The 20157-nt window shown below is 37.1% G+C and overlaps 1 protein-coding gene and 1 pseudogene across 3 annotated transcripts in view; one reads left to right on the top strand and one right to left on the bottom strand.

The window, feature by feature from the left end:
- Positions 1-9447: 9447 nt before the first annotated feature.
- Positions 9448-20157, bottom strand: part of DSC1 (desmocollin 1) — a 325511-nt gene continuing 314801 nt past the window's right edge. For 2 of the 3 annotated variants that reach the window (XM_087869901.1, XM_045781942.2), the window contains 5 exons: positions 16658-16870; positions 15201-15443; positions 13698-13816; positions 12586-12840; positions 9448-11703 (listed from right to left, as the gene is read on the bottom strand). In XM_087869901.1, coding sequence (XP_087726027.1) covers positions 11506-11703; positions 12586-12840; positions 13698-13816; positions 15201-15443; positions 16658-16870 — 1028 coding nt within the window. In that variant the 3' untranslated portion in view covers positions 9448-11505. Of the gene's footprint in view, positions 11704-11784; positions 11831-12585; positions 12841-13697; positions 13817-15200; positions 15444-16657; positions 16871-20157 lie in introns of all 3 variants that reach the window. The other variant, XM_087869902.1, reaches the window with a different exon arrangement.
- Positions 15901-16526, top strand: LOC148108496 (large ribosomal subunit protein uL15 pseudogene; annotated as a pseudogene).

Here is a 20157-nt window from a genome sequence, read left to right as displayed (position 1 = left end):
TAGAGATAGAGATAGATATCCTAATGAAGATTAAAGTGTGTTTATCAGGGGCTGAGAGGTAGGGGAGCGACAAAGATGCCAGTCAAAAGGTACAAGGCTTCAGTTATGAAATGAATAAGCTTCGGAGATCTCACGGATAGCCTGGCGACCGTAGGTAACAACGCTGTATTGTGTACTTGCAATTTGCTAAGCAGGGAGACCCCAAAGCGTTCTTACCATACACACAAACCAAACAAGGTAACTCTAAGAACTGACGGATTTGCTGATTCACCTAATTCTGAGAATCATTTCATAAAGTATTACGTATAATAAATCATCGCATTGTACGCTTTGTATATATAAATTTTACTTGTCAATTATGCCTAATAAAACTGAAGAGCAAAACCAAACACCAATGCCATCATTCCCCTGACGTTTGCCTACCAGTGACTGTGCTGGTGCTCCCAGCCGCCCCTGCCAGGCCCAGTCTCAGCCCAATGGGCCTTCTAGAAAACAGTCAAACACCAACCTGTTCAAGTACTTCCAGTCTTTTCTAGCCTTCTCAGGAGGTATTCTTAATACGCTGCAACCATCTTTACAATCTTTTCTTCCTTCCGGATGTCCTGTATTCAGTTTGTTGCTGCTTCCTGAACACTTGAATTTAACTTTATCCTTCTATTTCTCAACAACAACTATCACCACATAAATTAAACCACCTCCTCATTCTCTGAGCTCTTCTTTTTTTCTCATCTCTTCTTTTTTTTTTCTTTTTTAATAACAAATTTATTGAGATACAATTCATACCCTTCTTTCTCACATTCATCTTACTTCACTCAATAGTAATCCTCACTAGCATTGCTGGTTGGCTTGATTTTCACAACAGATCCTAGAGTTTAGAGTAGGGGTGAAGTGATACTAGTAGAGGGAGGAAGGACGTGTAAGGGGGGAAATGACTAGGTGGTCCTTGCTGAACAGAGGAAAGACAAGATGCTTTGAATATTCATACAGAGAAAACAAGTATTTATACCAATAGTTACTTAGATAGAAAGCAATTTAAAATGTTGTCCCTGCCCTAAATCAACTTCCACTATTTAGGGACGTATAACCTGGATGTTAAGTAATAAAAGGTAGGAGGTGGGGGTGGGGAGCATCAATCATGTCCTTTCCAACTGTGAGACAGGACATACCTCTCTGCAACTCCCACAGATACTTCCAAGTTTAAAACGGCTCAAAACAAAGCCATTGTCTTTCCATAATAAAACTGCTCTGCGTTTCTCTTTCTCGTGTTAATGGTTTCATGATGCTCCCACTTACTCAAGAAAGAAACCAGGGAGTCATCCTAGACACTGTCTCTGCCTCACGCTCACATCCAGCTGTCTCCAGCTTAATTGCTGTATGTGATTCCTGATCTCTCATCTGGACCATCTTCATTGGTCTTCCAGCTCTAAGAGCCTTCCAATCCATCCTGCATAATAGTGGTTTTTAGAACTGTGTTTTTTGGAACTCCAGTCATTCTTATTTTTTGCTTGTTTTGTTTTGCTTTTGGTTGTTTGTTTTTGGCTTTGTTTGCTTTGGGAATGCTAACTTCCACTTCAACTAGAATGCCTCCTTTCATCGTGCTCATGGAGCTTTCCCTCACTTCCCTGTGCAGGGAAAAGCACTTCCAAGTCTTCTGTGTGCATACAGGCTTTGACATGTGCCTCTCCTCTTTGTTATCTGACCCAAGTGTTGTAATTACTTGATTTATCAGTCTGTCTCCTCTGGGAGTGCGTTAATTTTCTATTCTTCTTATGCCCAGATAATTGCAGAATTCTGCGCTTGTTGTATGTTTGGACAAAGAGTAGATGATACTGTTAGTCACAAAGATAAGGACAGCAGCAAAGTGTTCATTTGTGAAGGTTTTAAATAATTCGCTTTTGAAGATACTGAGTTTGATATTTCTGTGAGCCATGGGGCTGAAAATAATTTGTAAGGGATATGGATGTGGAAGTCAAGAGACATCCAATCTGGAGATGCAAACTTGATTGTTACACATAGACACATAACTAGGGCAACTCCATATGGAAACAATTCATCTACTTAACCCACAGCTTCTGGTGTGGAGAGAATTGCTCTGATGTAAGAAAGACTGTGTTTTGTCATCCTCTTTCCCATGGAAATTTACCTGCTGACGATTGAAATTTACATAGTAGAAGGTCTGAATAAGCAACCTAGAGTCACAGGACATATAATTTTCTTTTAGGATTACGAAGTCCTAAACATTTTTTTCCATTGTGTTACGGATATGGAAGGCCAGTTGAAGAGGAATGTTCAGGGTGCAATCATTGGTCAGACTTGCATTTAACTCCTGGCTCTTTGGAAACCTAGCAGTCTGAGCTTGTTTGAGTCAGCTAACCTCTCTCCACCTCAGTTTCCTTATTAGTAAAGAGGAATAATAATGCCTAAATTGGAAGTATGTTGTTAATATTTTCAATGGGATAATATTTGTGAAAAGAGAGTTCTGGAATGCTTGCACATAGTAAGCATGCAATAAATTTCTTCCAAAAACATTTATTGAGTTCCCTTTATGTGCTGTGCACCTTTCTGGTGGAGCTTACACTCAAATCCAGGGAGAAGAGAAAAAGCAATAAACAATGAACACTGGGAAGAAGTCAATTATATTGTGTGCCACATGGCAACATAATTCATTTTATATTGAAATTCATTTAGCACAAGTAACTACACACCTCAATGCCTGCAGGGGTCAGGAAAGAAATCAAAATAAATAAGTCAGGTTGGTTGGAAAAAGCAGCCCTTTTTAATTATTCTGAAATTGTTTCAAAAAAGATAAAAGTATAGAAAACTTGTTTCAGCTGAAGCCTTCTTATCTGAGACATGAAGGGCAAGCTTCAGAGGACGCTGGCTTTGACAGAGGGCACTGGGAAAGGCACTTTCCACTTCTAGCCAATTTGTAGCCTTTGGGAATATGGACTCAGTTTCACCAGAACTGCCAATTTTTCAAAAGAAGTCACAAATTTATGTTTCAGGTAAAATGTCTTGATTTGAGTATAGCAATGCATTCATAATTTTTTTTTTAAACATTTGCCGGCTACATCTTGGCCTGCAGATGTAATCAAGTTTTAATCTTTAAAAAACCTTAAGTTTTACTTATGTGATTTTTTAAAATAAGTTTTTGTTCCGCAGTACTTTTTAAAACTTGGCGAGTGAAAGAATATGTCTCTCCACTTTAAGTATACAGTCCCTTAACTATTATATAAGGAATAAATATTTTGCTAAGAATCATATTGACCTGGGGCAGAGTAATATTGGTTAAGAATAAGAAACAATATTCCTTCTGCACATTTGTCCCCAGATTACCTCATATCATTATTAAACATCTTCCTTAGTTATAGTGCCTTGATTTTGTTTAGCTGAAATACCACATTTCTTACTCTTTCTTGCAGATAGGGATGGACATGTGGCTAAGTTCTCCCAAGGATATGCAGAAGGTGTTGGAGAGAGCTTCTGGAAATGCTTCCTAAAAAAAGTCTTCCTCTTTCCTCTTTTTTCCTCTTATAGACACAGATGTGATGGCTGGAGTTGCATTAGCCATCTTGTAATCGTGAAGCAATTTGCACAAAAGATGGTTGAGCAGAAAGAGTAAAGGTTCCCGGGACATTCCCGGGCATCCATACAGAAAAACAAAAACAAAAAACAAAGTACGAAACCCCAAAACTTATACTTGTACATGATAAAAAGAATACAAAGGATAAGAGTAAATGATGAAAACATGTCTTTCTCATAAGAAAATAAGTCCTACTTCTAAAATGTAACCATTATTAAAGCATTTTTATGTAACCTACCAAAAATCTTCTGAACAATTTCAAGTAATTTATGAGAGATTCTATTTCTCCATACTTTTCCCCAAATATATGTACTTTAAAAATTACTTAATTTGAATGAAAGAAATATAGTAGTAAACAGATGTTTAATTTTTCATTGTTTTAAATCTATCGGTGAGATTAGAATATTTTCATTCGTTCAAATGAAATTTAAGTGTTCTTTCTTCTATGAATGATCTGCTTATATTCTTTGCCCATTTTACTTAGTAATTTATTATTTTCATATCAACTTATGAAATTCATTAGTGTATTACTAACAGTAATACATTGTCTCTCACAAATCTTATTTTTTTCCCCCCTAATTTTCTTATTTGCTTTTTTGACTTACTTTTGGTTATCTATTCCTTTGGAGAAATCTTCAGACTTAATGGATTCAAATCTGTAAAGCTTCCTCTTCTGGCAATTCTAAAATAAATTAGAAAAAAAAAAGCATCCATACAAGTCCAAGATTTTTGAGCTTGTTTTACATTAGTGAAAATAAACTTTTACATTGTCTCAGCCACTTTATTTCTCTTTACCAAGTACTCGAAGGCAAGTCCTAACCAATTCACTGAGATAATTTTTAAAATGCATTTTTATATGGCCACTAATGTTAAAAAACAGAATTCCAACTGAGTCTATTAGGATATGGAATCACCATTTGTCATGCACCAAAACCATAACATTGTCTTCTTTGTCACATGCTGAAACTTCTGTAATTTCCTGTATTTGTCAAACACGCCTTTACTCATTTGAAGTCTATTTGAGCTGGTATAAGAACAGTTTCAGATTATGACAGAAATCCATTGGATTAATAGGAAAATAAATTTTATTTACTTTTATTTACCTGTATGTTAATTAACTGAAAAATGAGAGCATGCGGCAGGCTATGAGAATGGAACAAAATATTGAATCTTTCAGACTTAAGGGAACACATCAATTTGATCCCACAGTTCAGAGGAACAGAAGATGAGGTGGTAGAAGCAGTAGGCAGCATTTAAAAATGTGTGTCTCGGGGCGTCTGGGTGGCTCAGTCGGTTAAGCATCTGACTTCGGCTCAGGATGATCTAAGGGTTCTGGGATGGAGCCCCAAGTTGGGCTCCCTGATCAGAGGGGAGTCTGCTTCTCCCTCTGCCCCTTCCACCTGTTCATGCTCTCTCTCTCTCTCCCTCTCCTTCTCTCTCTCTCACTTGCTCTCTCTACTCTCAAAAAAATAAATTAAATCTTTAAAAAAATAAAAAATAAAAATGTGTGTCTTGGGGCATCTGGGTGGTTGTCGGTTAAGTGTCCGACTTCTTTTTCAGCTCAGGTCATGATCTCCTGGTGGTGAGATCGAGTCCTGCTCAGGCTCTGCATTCAGCTCAGAGTCTGCTTGAGATTCTCTCTCTCCCTCTGCCCCTCCCCCTGAGCACACTCCCTCTCTCAAAAAAAAAAAAAAAAAAAAAGGAAAGAAAACACTGAAATGTCTTCAAGACCAACCATTTTTAAAATCTTAGCCAAAAGAAAATGAGTTCCCAAGTTTATTGAATCATGACTTCGGTAAATCAATTATTTCCATTCAGTCTCTGTTCTCTACCTGAATCAGATAAGGTTCAGCTACATTTAATGGAAAACCCAAAATTTCATTGATTAAACACTCAAGACTTTTCACTCGAGTGAACAAGCCTGGAGGTAGGACATCCAGGGCTGGTTTGGAGGCTCCACAAAGTTACCAGCGATCCAGCCTCCTAACCTTACGTTCCTCCATTTTCAACAAATGGCTGATAGCTTCCAACCTGCAGCTCACAACAGGATTGCTTGAGCACAGCCAACACATCTGTGTTCTAGGTACCATGAAATTTTTAAAATCTTAGGGTCATGAGTTCAAGCCCAACATTTGGTGTAGAGCTTACTTAAAAAACAAAACAAAAAACAATTGGGAGAAGAAAAAAAAAACATTCTTCTAGCTGAATCAGGTCCTTTAAGATACCTACTCAGAAATCTTATACACAGCATTTCACTTCTCACTGGCTAGAATTTGGGGCACGTCACACTTGGTTCAAGGGGGTTGGGAAATAGTGGTCTCTCAGCGAGGCACATAGCCAACCTTAATGAAATCAGAGCTCCATCTCTAATGAAGAATTAGGTTAGGAGACAGTAGGTAGACAGCCAGCAGTCTCTGCCATCACCCTCACAAAATACCTTTAAAAAAAAAAATACCAAGGGACATGTGTTCATAAGCGTCAACAGTCTTCTTAATGTTTAACTTCAAATATATTTAATATAAAAGCATAAATATCAAATTAGTATTTAATATTAATCTTTAATTTAACATATTTAACAGTTATATTCTGTATTTCTATGGTATTATATATATTTAACATTAATAATGTACTATATTAAACTTAAAACAACTCTGAAAAAAACTGAAAATTTGTCTTAATTTTCTTCCACCCAGTCTGACACAAAAGGAAATAATCATGGCAGACTGTGGTTGCTTAATATAACACCGCTGGTTCTGACAGGTTCTCAGCCACACCTAGAATATACTCAAAGTCAGCTCCACCCAGAAAAATAAAACGTTAGAAATGTACATGGAGATAAATTGGCCCAGTCAGAAAAGAATACATCAAGACACCTATTTGCCAAAATGAAATCAGGAAACTACGAGTGTTTTGCTTAAACCATCAGGATTATTCAGGTTGATTTTTAAACATGATTTGGTAAATTTATTGGCTAGGCTTGGTCAAAAATAATTAACATCAAAATGTGATTTTTTAAATTGTGGGTTAGCAAAATGAATTTACTAAGTAAAGTGACAATGAACGTGTCATCTCCCTAAATTTGGTTACCTGATGGGTCATTGTCCTCCAATGCAGGGCACTCTTAGGTATGAAGTTCCTAGAGTCAGTTATCCAGGGACAGAAGAACACAGAGCTGGACGTGAGTGGGTGGTGAGAGGCAAGCTGGCTTGAATTTAGGCTGCAAGGTGAACTGGGACAATTTTCCTACCAGATGGCGGCCGCAGACTTGCTGCCTGAGGCTGCTTGTGTCGCCTACTCTAATTGGCTCATTGTGCTGTTCGCATATTAGTTTTTGCAGGTTCCTCTCGAGGGATCCACTACCCAGGCTAATCAAAGTTTCCTGTGAGGGTAGACCTCCGGGGAGCTTGCTGAAAGGCGGATTCTGATTCACTAGGTCTGGGCTGGGGCCTGAATCCACTTTCCTCACAAGCTCTCAGGTGGTGTGAACAACTCAAGAGTAGCAAAGAACTAGGACTGAGGTGAATTTGGCAATACCTCAGCAATGCCAGGAGGGCCTCACTCTCCCTGTTTCCTATCTGACCGACCTAGGGGAGGGACCCCAAAATTAGCCTTCCCTTTTTTTTTTTTTAAAGATTTATTTATTTATTTGACAGAGATAGAGACAGCCAGCGAGGGAGGGAACACAGCAGGGGAGTGGGAGAGGAAGAAGCAGGCTCACAGCGGAGGAGCCCGATGTGGGACTCGATCCCATAACGCCGGGATCACACCCTGAGCCGAAGGCAGATGCTTAACCGCTGCGCCACCCAGGCGCCCTAAAATTAGCCTTTCTAACAAGTTCCTTTATGATGTGGATGCTGCTGGCCCAGGAATCACATTTCAAGAACCGCTGATAATAGAATTCCAGCATAGATCTCAGACAGGTGAGAAATATGGGGGGCACAGCCAGTATCATATCCGTCTTGTAGAATACCTACTACAGATGACCTGTCTTTGTGAATTTGGATTTTAAAATTTGTACAAATAAACTATGCAAATGTCAGGCACCCTGAATCCCTCAATTTTCTGTATACATTAGGAATTCTTTTATTTCCACTTTGGATTACAGACTTCTAGCAGAAAATAATGCTACATGAATTTTTTTTAATAATAATTTCCTACATGAATTTTTAGTATGAATTCTAGGCAAAACCTTGGCTATCTCAAAGGAAGCCTTGGAGTTTCTTTTAACACTAATAATTCCATGTTATAGCATTTAGAGTTCCCTAAATACAGGCAAAAAAGAACACTCCAAAATTACAGTTATTCATCACTGCATACTGACAACTAAATTTTAAAAATGTAGTCTCAAGGTCTTGGGATCGAGCCCCATGTGGGGCTCTGCCGGCTTGAGGGTTCTCTCTCCCTTTCTCTCTGCTCATGCGTGAACACTCTCTTGCAAATAAATTACTAAATCTTAAAAAAAAATGTTTGGCCAAATACAGAGGAAGTCCACACTTGTTTCTAATTTTTTTTTTCTTTCTACAGTTTGGAACAACTTCTAACTGCAGATTGGTTTTATCAAAGGGCATTTTATTCTTATCAATCAAAAAACTTAACTTCAAATAGTGTTGGGAAGGAACAACAGGCCCAAAATGGAGTCATTTGTCCCCAGGACAGCAATCCAGGACTTATTTGCAGTTTCAGACTCTCCCAAAAGTGTGACCTTTCAAGTCAATCGGAAATTTCCTGATCAGCATTAGTGAGATAATCTGCATAATAACACCTGGCCCAAAACATTCCTTTCTTTCCTTTTGCTAATGACTTTCTCCCCTCACCCCCTCCTTCTGCCTATAAAAACCTTCCATTTTGCACAACTCCTCAGAAAGCCTGGCTGTTTACTAGAGGGGATGCTGGTAGATTCATGAGTCCCGGAGTAAAGCCAATTACCTCTTCAAATTTACTCAAATTTTTGTACTTCAACACTGAAGACTTTAAAATAATTTGATCAATCTTTACAAAATGTGTGTTATGAATGTACTTAATGGATTTGTTTCTATGATGCTTCTTATTTTGTTTATTCATATATTTGCAAGTGGTTATTTTATTGTTAGTGATAAGAATTTGAGATTGTGATTTTTATTATTTTTTTTATGCAGCATTATGCTTTCAAAGAGTTTTTAAAAATTATGCTCCCTTAATTTTCCCGAACCCTACAAAATATACAATGGTCTATTCGTTCTTAGTAACACATTCTCCTGCTCTCTCTCTTTTCCCTGTGTAATAGAAAGACAAATGCAGTGTTCCTTCAGATTTATTAGAAAAGCATCGATAAGAAACCAGAGACATGCAGAAATATACATAGTTTGTTTTGTTTCGTTACCCTCATCTAACTGAGGATTTTCAACTGGTACAGGGTTTTTAAAGCTAAGACACTACGAAATGGAGTTAGCTTTTCTTTTCTACGATAATAAAATTCCTCAACTCAACATCTATTGTGAACAATTTCCAAATAACAGCATATTCCATTTTCTAAAAGTAAACACAAGCATAGATATCAAGCTTTATAAAATATTTTTAGTAAACTCAGGAGAATTGAAAGCTCAGTAAAGTTAGAGGTATTTAACAAAGCTAATTTATAATAATTATATCAATTTTCATCTATCGTGGTATCCCCATGGAATTTTTTCAACATGGTATACTTTTGAGATCTGAATCAAGATAAGAAAAACTTAATTTATATTTTCCCTAACTATAGATTTAATAAAAGGAAGAACAGTTCGTAATGATTTACTTATTGATGATTGATGATTAACTTATATGAAATAAGCCATAAAAATAATAGAATGCTTTATTAACCAACTAAATTGGTAAACAAGACAGTGGAGTTTCATAAATTTTATCAGTCATACAAATAACATTTAATTTTGAATGTAAACAGAGAACATGGATTTCCTAAATAAAAGACAAATCATAGATCCCCTGTGAGATAAATTTTAATAGTATTTGAAAATATTTAAAATAGCCCAAACTGCTTAATACAAATTCATTTTCTGTACTTTCTAACAATTCTGATAATACTTTTAGAGTGTCTTATTTTGCTAACCTTTGGACTTTAATTCTACTTTTTGTTCAGATATAAAATTTCTCTTTCCTATTGAAGTAAATACAAGAAATGAAAACATAAACAAACATATAAATTAATGTTCGGCTAATGGTTTTTAATTGCTCAGAAAATGTTCTGCACCTACATTCAAGATTATAACATGTCATGATTTATTTCCAAATTTTTAATATTATACCTAAAGATTTCTAAACAGGTACCATTGTCAGAGTAATGTATACCTCAGACAACAGAAATTGAATTACCCCCCAAAATTATTTTACTCACAATTGCTATAAAAATCAAACACTGTGGACATCCTATAAAATAAAATATTTATTTTTTAAAACTACTTTTATATCCTGCTCTAATATCCAATTTCACATCAAGAAACAGCTTTAATCAGAAGCTGTAATTGAGAATAAGAAGAAGAATTACAAAATTTTAAAAAAATTAACCACTCTTTTCAATAGTTAACTAGTTAATAGATTAAAGAGAATGAAACAGGTTTTTGGTCTGAATGAGAAATTTCCATGTGATATACACTGTATTGTCTGTAAATGTAGAGAGTTTGGCACAAAAGACTACTAAAATATTATTTAAATATATGGCTTCTTTCTAAATTACATTCAAAATAATCTGTTAACTCGTGTTCATTCATTTATCCATCATTCAACAATTGTTTGGTTAAGTGTTGCTTTCATAGATTTCCATGTTTTAACATTTACGTGCTAGAAATTCATTATTTCTGATTTTCCATTTTCTTAAAGTAATTACCAAGGTAGGCAGAGTGTTAAATTCCAATATGGATGCTCATTCCATTTTTTAGCATATTTAAAAGGCTAAGCACCGTGGATCAGGGTTGCAAGTCTAATGCCTGCCAGGCGGTTTCACAAACGCTTGAAGATGGTGGGCCTCTGTCAAGCTAGACAGTGCGCGTTCTTGCAAAGGTATTTATGTTTTAAAAAGGGTAATAGTACATCCTGGTGGGCAAACAAAACATATTTGTGAGTCTAGTATATGTGCTGCCGAAGCGAGCACCATATTTGTGAGTCTAAGTCAAACCATGGGCATCAAGGTTGCAATTCTTTCTTGGAAATCCTCCCATTTGATGCTTACCAAATCTCTTTGGCTCACATTATTGTGGGCTTGTTCTGGTCCCTGCCTTTCCAACAATCCTAGAAGCTATAGGAACCTGATTATGCATCCATATGGGCAGAGATCCAAGGACCAAGTGCTGAAGGCTCCTGAAAGCAAACCGTGCTGAGAGCACCGCCGCAGTGTGAAAGTGTAGTGAGAAATGAGTACTTATTTACCAAATTGAAGACCGCACCAAAGAATACTTAAAAGTCCTTCAATACATAGCCACTCAGGTAGAGGAATCAATTCTCTGGCACCAAAGGCAATATTTCTAAGAGTATTTCTAAGAGCAATCTCCCCAGAATTTTGAAAAAAAAATATTTAATTTTCATCTCAAATTAAAATTCTTTTTTCATTAGCCTCGACAATACCCAGGTCTCCCACCACACACTTCATTAGCATAGAGAGTAACGTAAGTTTTCAAATAGAAGATGCAAGAGCATGCGTTGGTAGAGTCCTGAAAAGGGCAATATATACATGCATATAAAAGAAAATTAACACACGAAACTTTTCTTTCTAGAGAATATGGAAGTTATATCAGACGAGGAGACTTTAGGGGCGCTTTGTATTTATAGTATCCTTATCTATACATGACTCAAAGTTTACTTCCAATAAACAACATATTAGCAGATGCTGCTATCATTTTACATTCAATAAACTCCTACATATGCATTTGTAGATGTTTCTCTGTTAAAACACACATTTATTTCTTCACACATGTCTTTGCTAGCGTCCTAAATTTGGGTTCCAGATGATCTAGAAACTCAAGCCCTTCTTCTTCCTGCCGATCACTGCAGCAGCCCACAGAGCCGGCCATAGACCCTTTTCCTTCATAGTTATAGGAACGCACGTAGTCTTCGGAATGTTTACGCTCCTCGTCTTGTCCACACAGATACACCTTCTGTATCAAAAAAAAGCACATTTTATTATTTTTTTAAAGACACCTAAACATATTAGCATAAAAATAATGTCTTTGATTTACCTTTTACTGTTTAATTTTTAATCAGAGTGTGTCCTCTAATGGATTCCTACATATAAAAAATGCACATGATTGGTCTGTATTATATTCATTCTGAAAATATAGCAGATATATAAATGCTCCTAGAGAACACATTTATGAAAATTAAAGATACACACACATCAAAAAGCTAATTTACAATTTCCCATTTGAACATAAGATTTGTATAGTTTCCATGTATCTTTGTAGCGTCTTCACATACTTGGGGGGACCAATATAGGCTATGATTCTTCTGTTTATGTACAGTTATATAGTGACAATAACGTAATATATTCAACTGGCTAATATTCACCAATATTGATTAATCTGAACATAAAACAAGGAACTAAAACCCCAAAATAAAAGCTGAACAGTCTATCTGGCCGATGTCGATAGCTAGGCCTTCATAACTAGACAGACGATTCAGTACACTAAAAAATGTTTATAATTTATGATCCATGCATCACTCTATACAAATCTTTCATTTCAGGTGATCTGATTTCCTGGTAATTTTTAGGGAAGAAGCTATCGGTCTTCTTATACTTCCTAAACATGTATACACATGCCATTCCCAGATAGTTGTGCAGTTTTGTAAACCTTATTTTAAAAATTAAGCTTGAAAAGATCATTTTTTCCTTTGGGCTTGGGCCTGAAATCCTTATCTATGATAAAGACTGAAAAGGTGATGGGTTCCAGGTGCCTGAGGAGTAAAACTTTTGGGAAATCCTGATTTATAAATAGTTTTTAACTTTCATGGAATACGAACTCAAAGACATTGGCACTCACCTCGCCAAGCCGAGGTTGGGTGAAGCTGTGCCAGTCGTTATACGTGTATCTGCCAGTGTCCGTTACTCCCTGTCCTGCTCCCTTGATAGATTCCAAGGTCTGATGTCCACCTCCTTTGCTGGAATCCAAGGTGTAGCCACCTTTGACCATCTCAAAGCTTTGCTGTGTTTTGACTCCTTGGCCACCGAGAGTGCCAACAGACATGCTTGTGTCACAAATGTTGGATGTCTGTGTGGGGAGTCTAATATTTGCTTCCTAAAAATAAAGTTAGAGTTATAAGGTGAGCGAGCCGAATTAAAACTAACAATTTCCTTTCATTTCTTTTTTTTTTTTTTAAGATTTTTATTTATTTATTTGACAGAGATAGAGACAGCCAGCGAGAGAGGGAACACAAGCTGGGGGAGTGGGAGAGGAAGAAGCAGGCTCCCAGCGGAGGAGCCTGATGTGGGACTCGATCCCATAACGCCGGAACCGCTGTGCCACCCAGGTGCCCCTCATTTATTTCCCATCAAAATTCATTATGTTGAAGTCCTAACCCTCAGGGCCTTAGAATGTGATCTTGTTTCAAAGTAGGTCATTATATATGTATTTAGTTAAATAAAGATGAGGCCATACTCAATTAGGGTGGCTAAGGCAAAATTTGGACACAGACATGCACACAAGGAGAAGACTGCCATGTGAAAATTTGATTTATACTGCCATAAGTCAAGGAATTACCAGTTTGTGATTCTTTGCAGTCCTACGAAACTAATACAATAGAATTACGAAGTTTGGTTCCTGGGTGGCTCAGTTGGTTAAGTATCTGCCTTTGGCTCAGGCTGTGATCTCAGGGCCTTGACATTGAGCCCTGCGTGCTCCCTGCTCAGTGGGGAGTCTGCTTCTCCCTCTCCTTCTGCCCCTTCTCAAGGCTCATGCTCTCTCTCTTTCACTCTCTCTCAAATAAATAAATAAAATCTTTAAAAAAAAGTTAATGCATGCAGAGCATGTGGAGTTCTGCTTGACATAGTAAGTGCTCAACAAACATTAGTTGTTGTTATTATTATTATTATGTAACAATCAGCAGTTACCATTCGATCACCATACAAGCCATACAAAAGTGAAATCTAATTTACCGTCACTTCTTCTCCGGGTCCTTCCGTGTTTGACACAATTAAATTTTGCTGGGCTATGTCTGGAAAACATTTCTTTACTGTTCTCTTAGCAGTAACACAGAAACAAGTGAACAGAATACCTACAAAATAAAAAGTATTTAAGTAAAATAGTATTTTTTTCATGCAGGTGTATATCATTTAAATCATGATTTTTAAAAAAGTTTCTTCACAGAACTTTGAAGAATTTATTCCATAAATTGAGATCTCTTTGGATCGTGAAATTTAAAACACAATATTAACAAATGTATTAGTATTTAGACCATCTGTCTTGTTGAGATTATGTTCTTGGCAAAATGAGAAAGAAATCAATACAAGTAAGAAGGATGAAGTGAGCGTAGTTTACTAACAGGTCTCTTCTCAAGTCCAGAATTAACTTAAATGTTTCTCTTTTCTCCTCCACACTGAAATACTAACTCCCTTTGATTGAAATTTAAGCTAGTATTATTGATAATTCAAATCGATACAAAACACTTAAAGGGCATTAGGCATAAATACAAACATGAAAGGCAGTGACCTAAAATCTGGGCCCGGTTTTAAAAGTGTATGTCAAGTAATAACCGTGTTAAGGGGAACGTCTAGTTTAATCTGAAACTCAAATCAGTGAATTAGGACACAGTAAAGACTATGGGGAAAGACTGTAAATGCAAATAGGTTCTGTATTCAAATACATTGTCAAAAAAAGAAAGGAAGGCATGAGGGAGGCTGAGTAGGAAGGAGAGATGAAGTGTGGGCAATGGTTTCCACCACTTCTGCATCTTGAAAAAAAGTTCACAGAATGCAAAATCTTAACATTCTTTGCATGCGTTACTTTTCCTCTGTGGTTCACCATATGACCGTTTTCCACTAACAGGAGTCCTTTTTTTTTTTTTTTTAATTACAAGTTTCTTTCTTTTTAAAGTTTATTTATTTATTTTTAAGTAACTCTACACCGAACGTGAGGCTCAAACTCACAACCCCGAGATCAAGAGTCCTGTGCTCTTTTGACTGAGCCAGCCAGACACACCTCACTGGAGTCTTCTTAAGATGTATGTTAAATCCCTTCATTAATAACAGTGAGCATAAAGATCTAAGTGAATTTTGGAATACTCGTCACGGATTCTTCCTGTGTGTAAACTTGGCTCGCTAAAAGACTATGTTTTGTATGGGAAGGAATCTTAACCAATTTCTTTATTTTACTTGTGGAAAAATGAGCTCAAAGAAGAGGAAATGATCTATACAGCATCTCACACCTTCTTATTGAAAGAACTAAGGGTACATGTCCAAAAATTACTTTAAATTTAATTTGCTCTTACTGATATGTTTCTTCTGTGAATCGAAACCCCCAAGCATACAGTACACACAAGATTTTTAAAAGGACACATTTACCGAAGGCTATAAAGGTCATTAAATAAAGATCAACCATATATGTATATTTTAAATATTAGATAAGCTTTCAACTAACACGTTCTAGATAATTATACTTACATAACAACAATGCAGAACCCAGCACCATGGCAAGAATAGCCCATCTTCCAAGTATTACATTTGATGGCTTAACATCTCTCACGTTTTTAATATTCATTTTACAGTCAGACGGGGTTGTACAGTCGCAGACTCTCACTGTTAACATGTGTTTTGCATTTAAACCATGTCTATCTTTTATTATGATAGGCACAGTATAATAGTTATAATCAAGAGGTTGCTGCTGACGGAGAATGGCAGTTTTACCTAGAGAAAAAAAGACATAATATATATTGATAGGACTTTTCACTCACAATATTGTTTCTACTTGGTATGTTTGGGGCAAGGTGGGGGGAAGAAGGTGCAGAATTTAGCTTAAAGGAAAAACTCTATGGTGTTTTTGTTTGTTTGTTTGTTTGTTTGTTTGTTTTTGAGAGGGAGAGACAGAGAGAGAGGACAGAGAGAGAGAGGAGGGGCAGAGGTAGAGAGAGAATCCTAAATTGACTCCACACCCAGCCCAGAACCCTGGGATCATGACCTGACTGAAATCAAAAGCCCATGGACACTTAACCTACTGAACCACTCAGATGCCCCTCATTTTTGTTTCTAAAAAATGGTTTTGCTTTCTTGAAAAACTAGGGAAAAGAAGTGACATTGCTCTACACAAAATACATTAGACTAATCTATACGTGACGTTACTCAAATATTATATTAAAATGGATTGATGTGTTTTCTTAAAAGAGATTTGGAACAAGAATCTAAACATAAATATATTATCCATTGCTTTAAAAAAGTAAGGTATCACTCTTTTGTCTGGGCTGCCAACACTCCATTCAGACGGAGGAAGACCCGGAAGCTTCGGAGCCACGGGAGCCACGGCCACGGCCGCGTGGGCTGGCACCGGAAGCCCCCGGGGGGCCGGGCTGCTGAGGGCGGCATGCATGCGTCACCGCTGGACCGCCTTCGACAAACATCACCCAGGTCACTTTGTAAAAGTTAGTATGAGGCGTTACTGCTTGAAGAGGAACCAGAGCTGCTGCCCAGCTGTCGACCTTGACAGACTGAACCTCGGTCAGTGAGCAGACACGGGTAAATGCTGCCAAGAACAAGACTGCAGCTGCCCCTACCACTGATGTGCTGCGCCCCGGGTACTGCGAAGTTCTGGGGGAAGGGAAAGCCCCGCAAACAGCCTGTCTTCGTGGAGACCAGATTCTTCAGTGGAAAAGGGAGGAAGAGTAAGGGGTGTGGGGGGTAGGACTGTGTCCTGGTAGCTTGAAGCCATGTGGAGGGAGATTCATTAAATGTTAACAAGAGCTTTTCAAAAATAAAAAAATAAAAAGCAAGGTATTATCTTTTTTGGGGGTATCAATAAAATAATTTACCAAAATGAATGCTTATTTATCATAATGAACTAAGGTGGATGTCAAAACCACAGCCATCTTAAGTTCCTCCTGATTAGAAGATTTAGCATAATTACATACCATTCTTTGTTTCTAAATTCCAAAGTTTGTTGGCAGAATTATCTAGAAAGAATTGAAAAGGTGGACCATTTTCAGGTCCATCAGCATCTACAGGTTGGAGAACAGCATAATCCTTAGCATGCTGACAAATTGTCACTTCTTCATCAATCTGTGGTGGGTGATCATTATAATCTTCCAAAAGAACTACTAATGTTCCCGTGCAAGATCTGCCATCTAAGAAAAATTAAAAATAGATTATTTCTTCATTTAAAAACTTATTTTCAACATCTCTGTGATACACATCTGACCTCTGCTGTCTAGTGGCTGTCTGAACTTGAATTTCACACACTTTTGGATCACAAATACCATTGCTACAAGTACAAAATAGTGACATGTCCCTCTCCCTTGAAGATTGATGGCTGTATCAGATGATATCTTGAGGTGCTTTTTTCAAATGAAAAGGTATGAGATTATGAGCAATGTCACTACAGAATAGCCACTTGAAAATGAAATTGATTTCTTACAGCTTTCTTTGTGAAGAGCATATGTTCACCTTGAATATACAAAGACTTCACATGGGGTCTTCAATCACTTCCTTGACTTCCTCTTCTGACTCATTTCTTCACATATTCTTTGCTCAAACTTTGTAAAACTTCTCATCAAACCCATTACGTGCACTCTTTGCTGTCTGCTTTGGTACATTCTGTTGCCATTGCAGGGAATACCTTTCTCTTTGCCTGATAATATTTGGTTATCCTTCAAGAACCACTCAAATATCTCCTCCTCTTGAAACTTGCCGTGACTTCTATGGACAATGGCAGCAATAGTCTCCTTTGATTTCTCAGAACACTTTGCTCATCACTGACTCACACACTAAACTGTGAACATGTTCATCCTAAGAACTAAGTCATGCTCATCTTGAGAGCCTAATGATCTGCCTAGCAGTTCTTGGCTAACTTATAACTTCATACTAACACCTTGAACATAAAGCAATTACTATTTTATACTTCCCAAAAAACGTGGTTGAATAAACCGTAAAAATAAGTTTGCACGCCCTCCCTAATTCAATAAAGGCTTTTGACCATAGGAGCCATTACTCATCTCCAGATGGCCACTGTGACTGGCCTGCTGCTTTACACCTTAAGTCTCAATATTTTTGATGAAAATATTGCCCATTATTTAAGAGATAATGAAGTTCAACAAACGTATTTAAATTTTACCACTTGTGATAAGATAATAAGCTACAATAAATGGTAAGCTTTCAAAATTGAAATGAACAGAAAAATAATTGATACAGTTTCTCATTTTTTTGCTTTGAATGCTGGTCTAAATTTGGAGCATTAGATAAATTCAGCATTTATCAAAAAGACCGCTATAAATCATATGCAAATATAATCCATTTTTGATTTGAAATAACACTTAATTACTACAAAATTAATTTATTAAAAGTTATTTTAAAATTCATTACTTCACAAAAGTCCACTATTGTATATACCTCTTTAAAAATTATTCTATCTGAACAAATTTTATAATATCTAGAAATAAAAGAGAGATACAGCTCTTCTAATAAGAAATCTGCAGTAGGACATAAACATTTTGATCCTGAGAAATCTATAGATAAATTTGAATACAAGTAACAACGTCAAAATCAGCAAACTAACAAAAATGTGAGTTAATTAGCACAATTAATCTAGTTAGAGGAACGTAATATAAACGAGAAGCAATGAAACACCCTTTTATAGAAAAGATACATTACTTGTGATAATTAACATATCATTCCTAGGGAAGGGGGACTTAAGAGGTATTAAGAGAGGAACTGAATACAGACGGAATGGAAACAATCACAGAAGATGTCACTGCCTTTCATGTGAAGAAGCTAAGGGATCTGAATTTCAAACAGAAGGGACAGTGCTGTGCTAGGCAGAGGGTGACAGCAGGGAAACCAGGCTGCTTGACAAAGAAGACTGACACAAGAAACAGAAGTAAATAAATTGGATTTGAAGAAAGCTAGAAGAGGGGCGCCTGGGTGGTGCAGTCGTTAACCATCTGCCTTCGGCTCAGGGCGTGATCCCGGCGTTGTGGGATCGAGCCCCACATCAGGCTCCTCCACTAGGAGCCTGCTTCTTCCTCTCCCACTCCCCCTGCTGTGTTCCCTCTCTCACTAGCTGTCTCTCTCTCTCTGTCAAATAAATAAATAAAATCTTTAAAAAAAAAAGCAAAGAAAGCTAGAAGAATGTCTAGGTCATCATCCCGAGCTATTTATGAACACCAAAAGTAAATGTTCATGTGGAAATACAAGGAATTACTTATATATTTGGTCCTTGGAAGTATATATTAATGGATTAAAGTTCAAATAAACAAAAGCATTGATGTCACCATGTGGTCTTACATTAAAATGAATAACATCCATGTTTTTACTTCTTTATGCGCACAGCCAGGTTATCCATGAGCCTGGGACATAGATTCTTAGAGTTTAGGTTTGGTGTTTCATTTCCTTGTATTTTTAGCAACAAAAGACAAAGTTAATTTCTTATATTTCTATTCTCTGTATTTTCCTTCTCTTCAAATAGTATTTCATTTTCCTATCACTAAGCTTCCTCATTTCTGTGAAATTTCCCTTTATCCTTTTATGGGGGCAGCTCCTAACTGATTTCTACTTCCTATGATACCCATACAGTCTTCTATGGGGAAAGTTGTCATGCCAAGAACCTCTTATGAGAATATAGGAATCCTTTCATTCATATCATGTGAGAATTTGACCTTGTCTTCTGAATTCTAGTTTCTATGGTAACTTGCCTAGTACTTGGGACTAACTAGACTATCAACATTTGTGCAATAAAGGAGTAAATGTAAATCCTTCTTTGACGTCATAATTGTGCTCTTAAACCATTCAGCTTTCACTTCTGCTCATACAGGAGTAGCAAATCACCCAGGGTTTTAGAGTGGTGGCAACATTAACTGTATTTCTCAGCTAATGTTTTCTCCATTCTTTAGTAGTTTTTTTTTTCTACCTATACTGAAAGAACTACATTAAAAGTCTGTGTGAGAGGTATCAAGAGGAAGGGAAGATGATATGCATGTGGTTAAGTAATGATATTTACAATGATATTTACATTTAGCTTTTTTTTTTTAAAGATTTTTTATTTATACGACAGAGATAGAGACAGCCAGCGAGAGAGGGAACAGAAGCGGGGGGAGTGGGAGAGGAAGAAGCAGGCTCCTAGCGGAGGAGCCTGATGTGGGGCTCGATCCCACAACGCCAGGATCACGCCCTGAGCCAAAGGCAGACGCTTAACCACTGTGCCACCCAGGCACCCCTACATTTAGTTTTTCTTTTAGATTTTGAAACCTAAATATTTTGGGGCACATGGAAATAGTACTTTACAAGTGCTTGTTTGTGCATTTGTAGGGTGTGTACATTAGCCTAGCAGCACATGTGTGCAAACATACTAGTAAACACAGAGAGGCTGCTGTGTGCGGATCTCAGTCTTGGATAACCAGTTTTGTGGCTAGACTGGCCT

The sequence above is a fragment of the Ursus americanus genome, chromosome 19 (assembly GCF_024610735.1).
Source record: "Ursus americanus isolate L20-20 chromosome 19, mUrsAme1.1.p, whole genome shotgun sequence".
Taxonomy (NCBI): domain Eukaryota; kingdom Metazoa; phylum Chordata; class Mammalia; order Carnivora; family Ursidae; genus Ursus; species Ursus americanus.
Note: the sequence above shows the minus strand (reverse complement) of the source record. Positions and strands in the feature narration are given on the sequence as shown.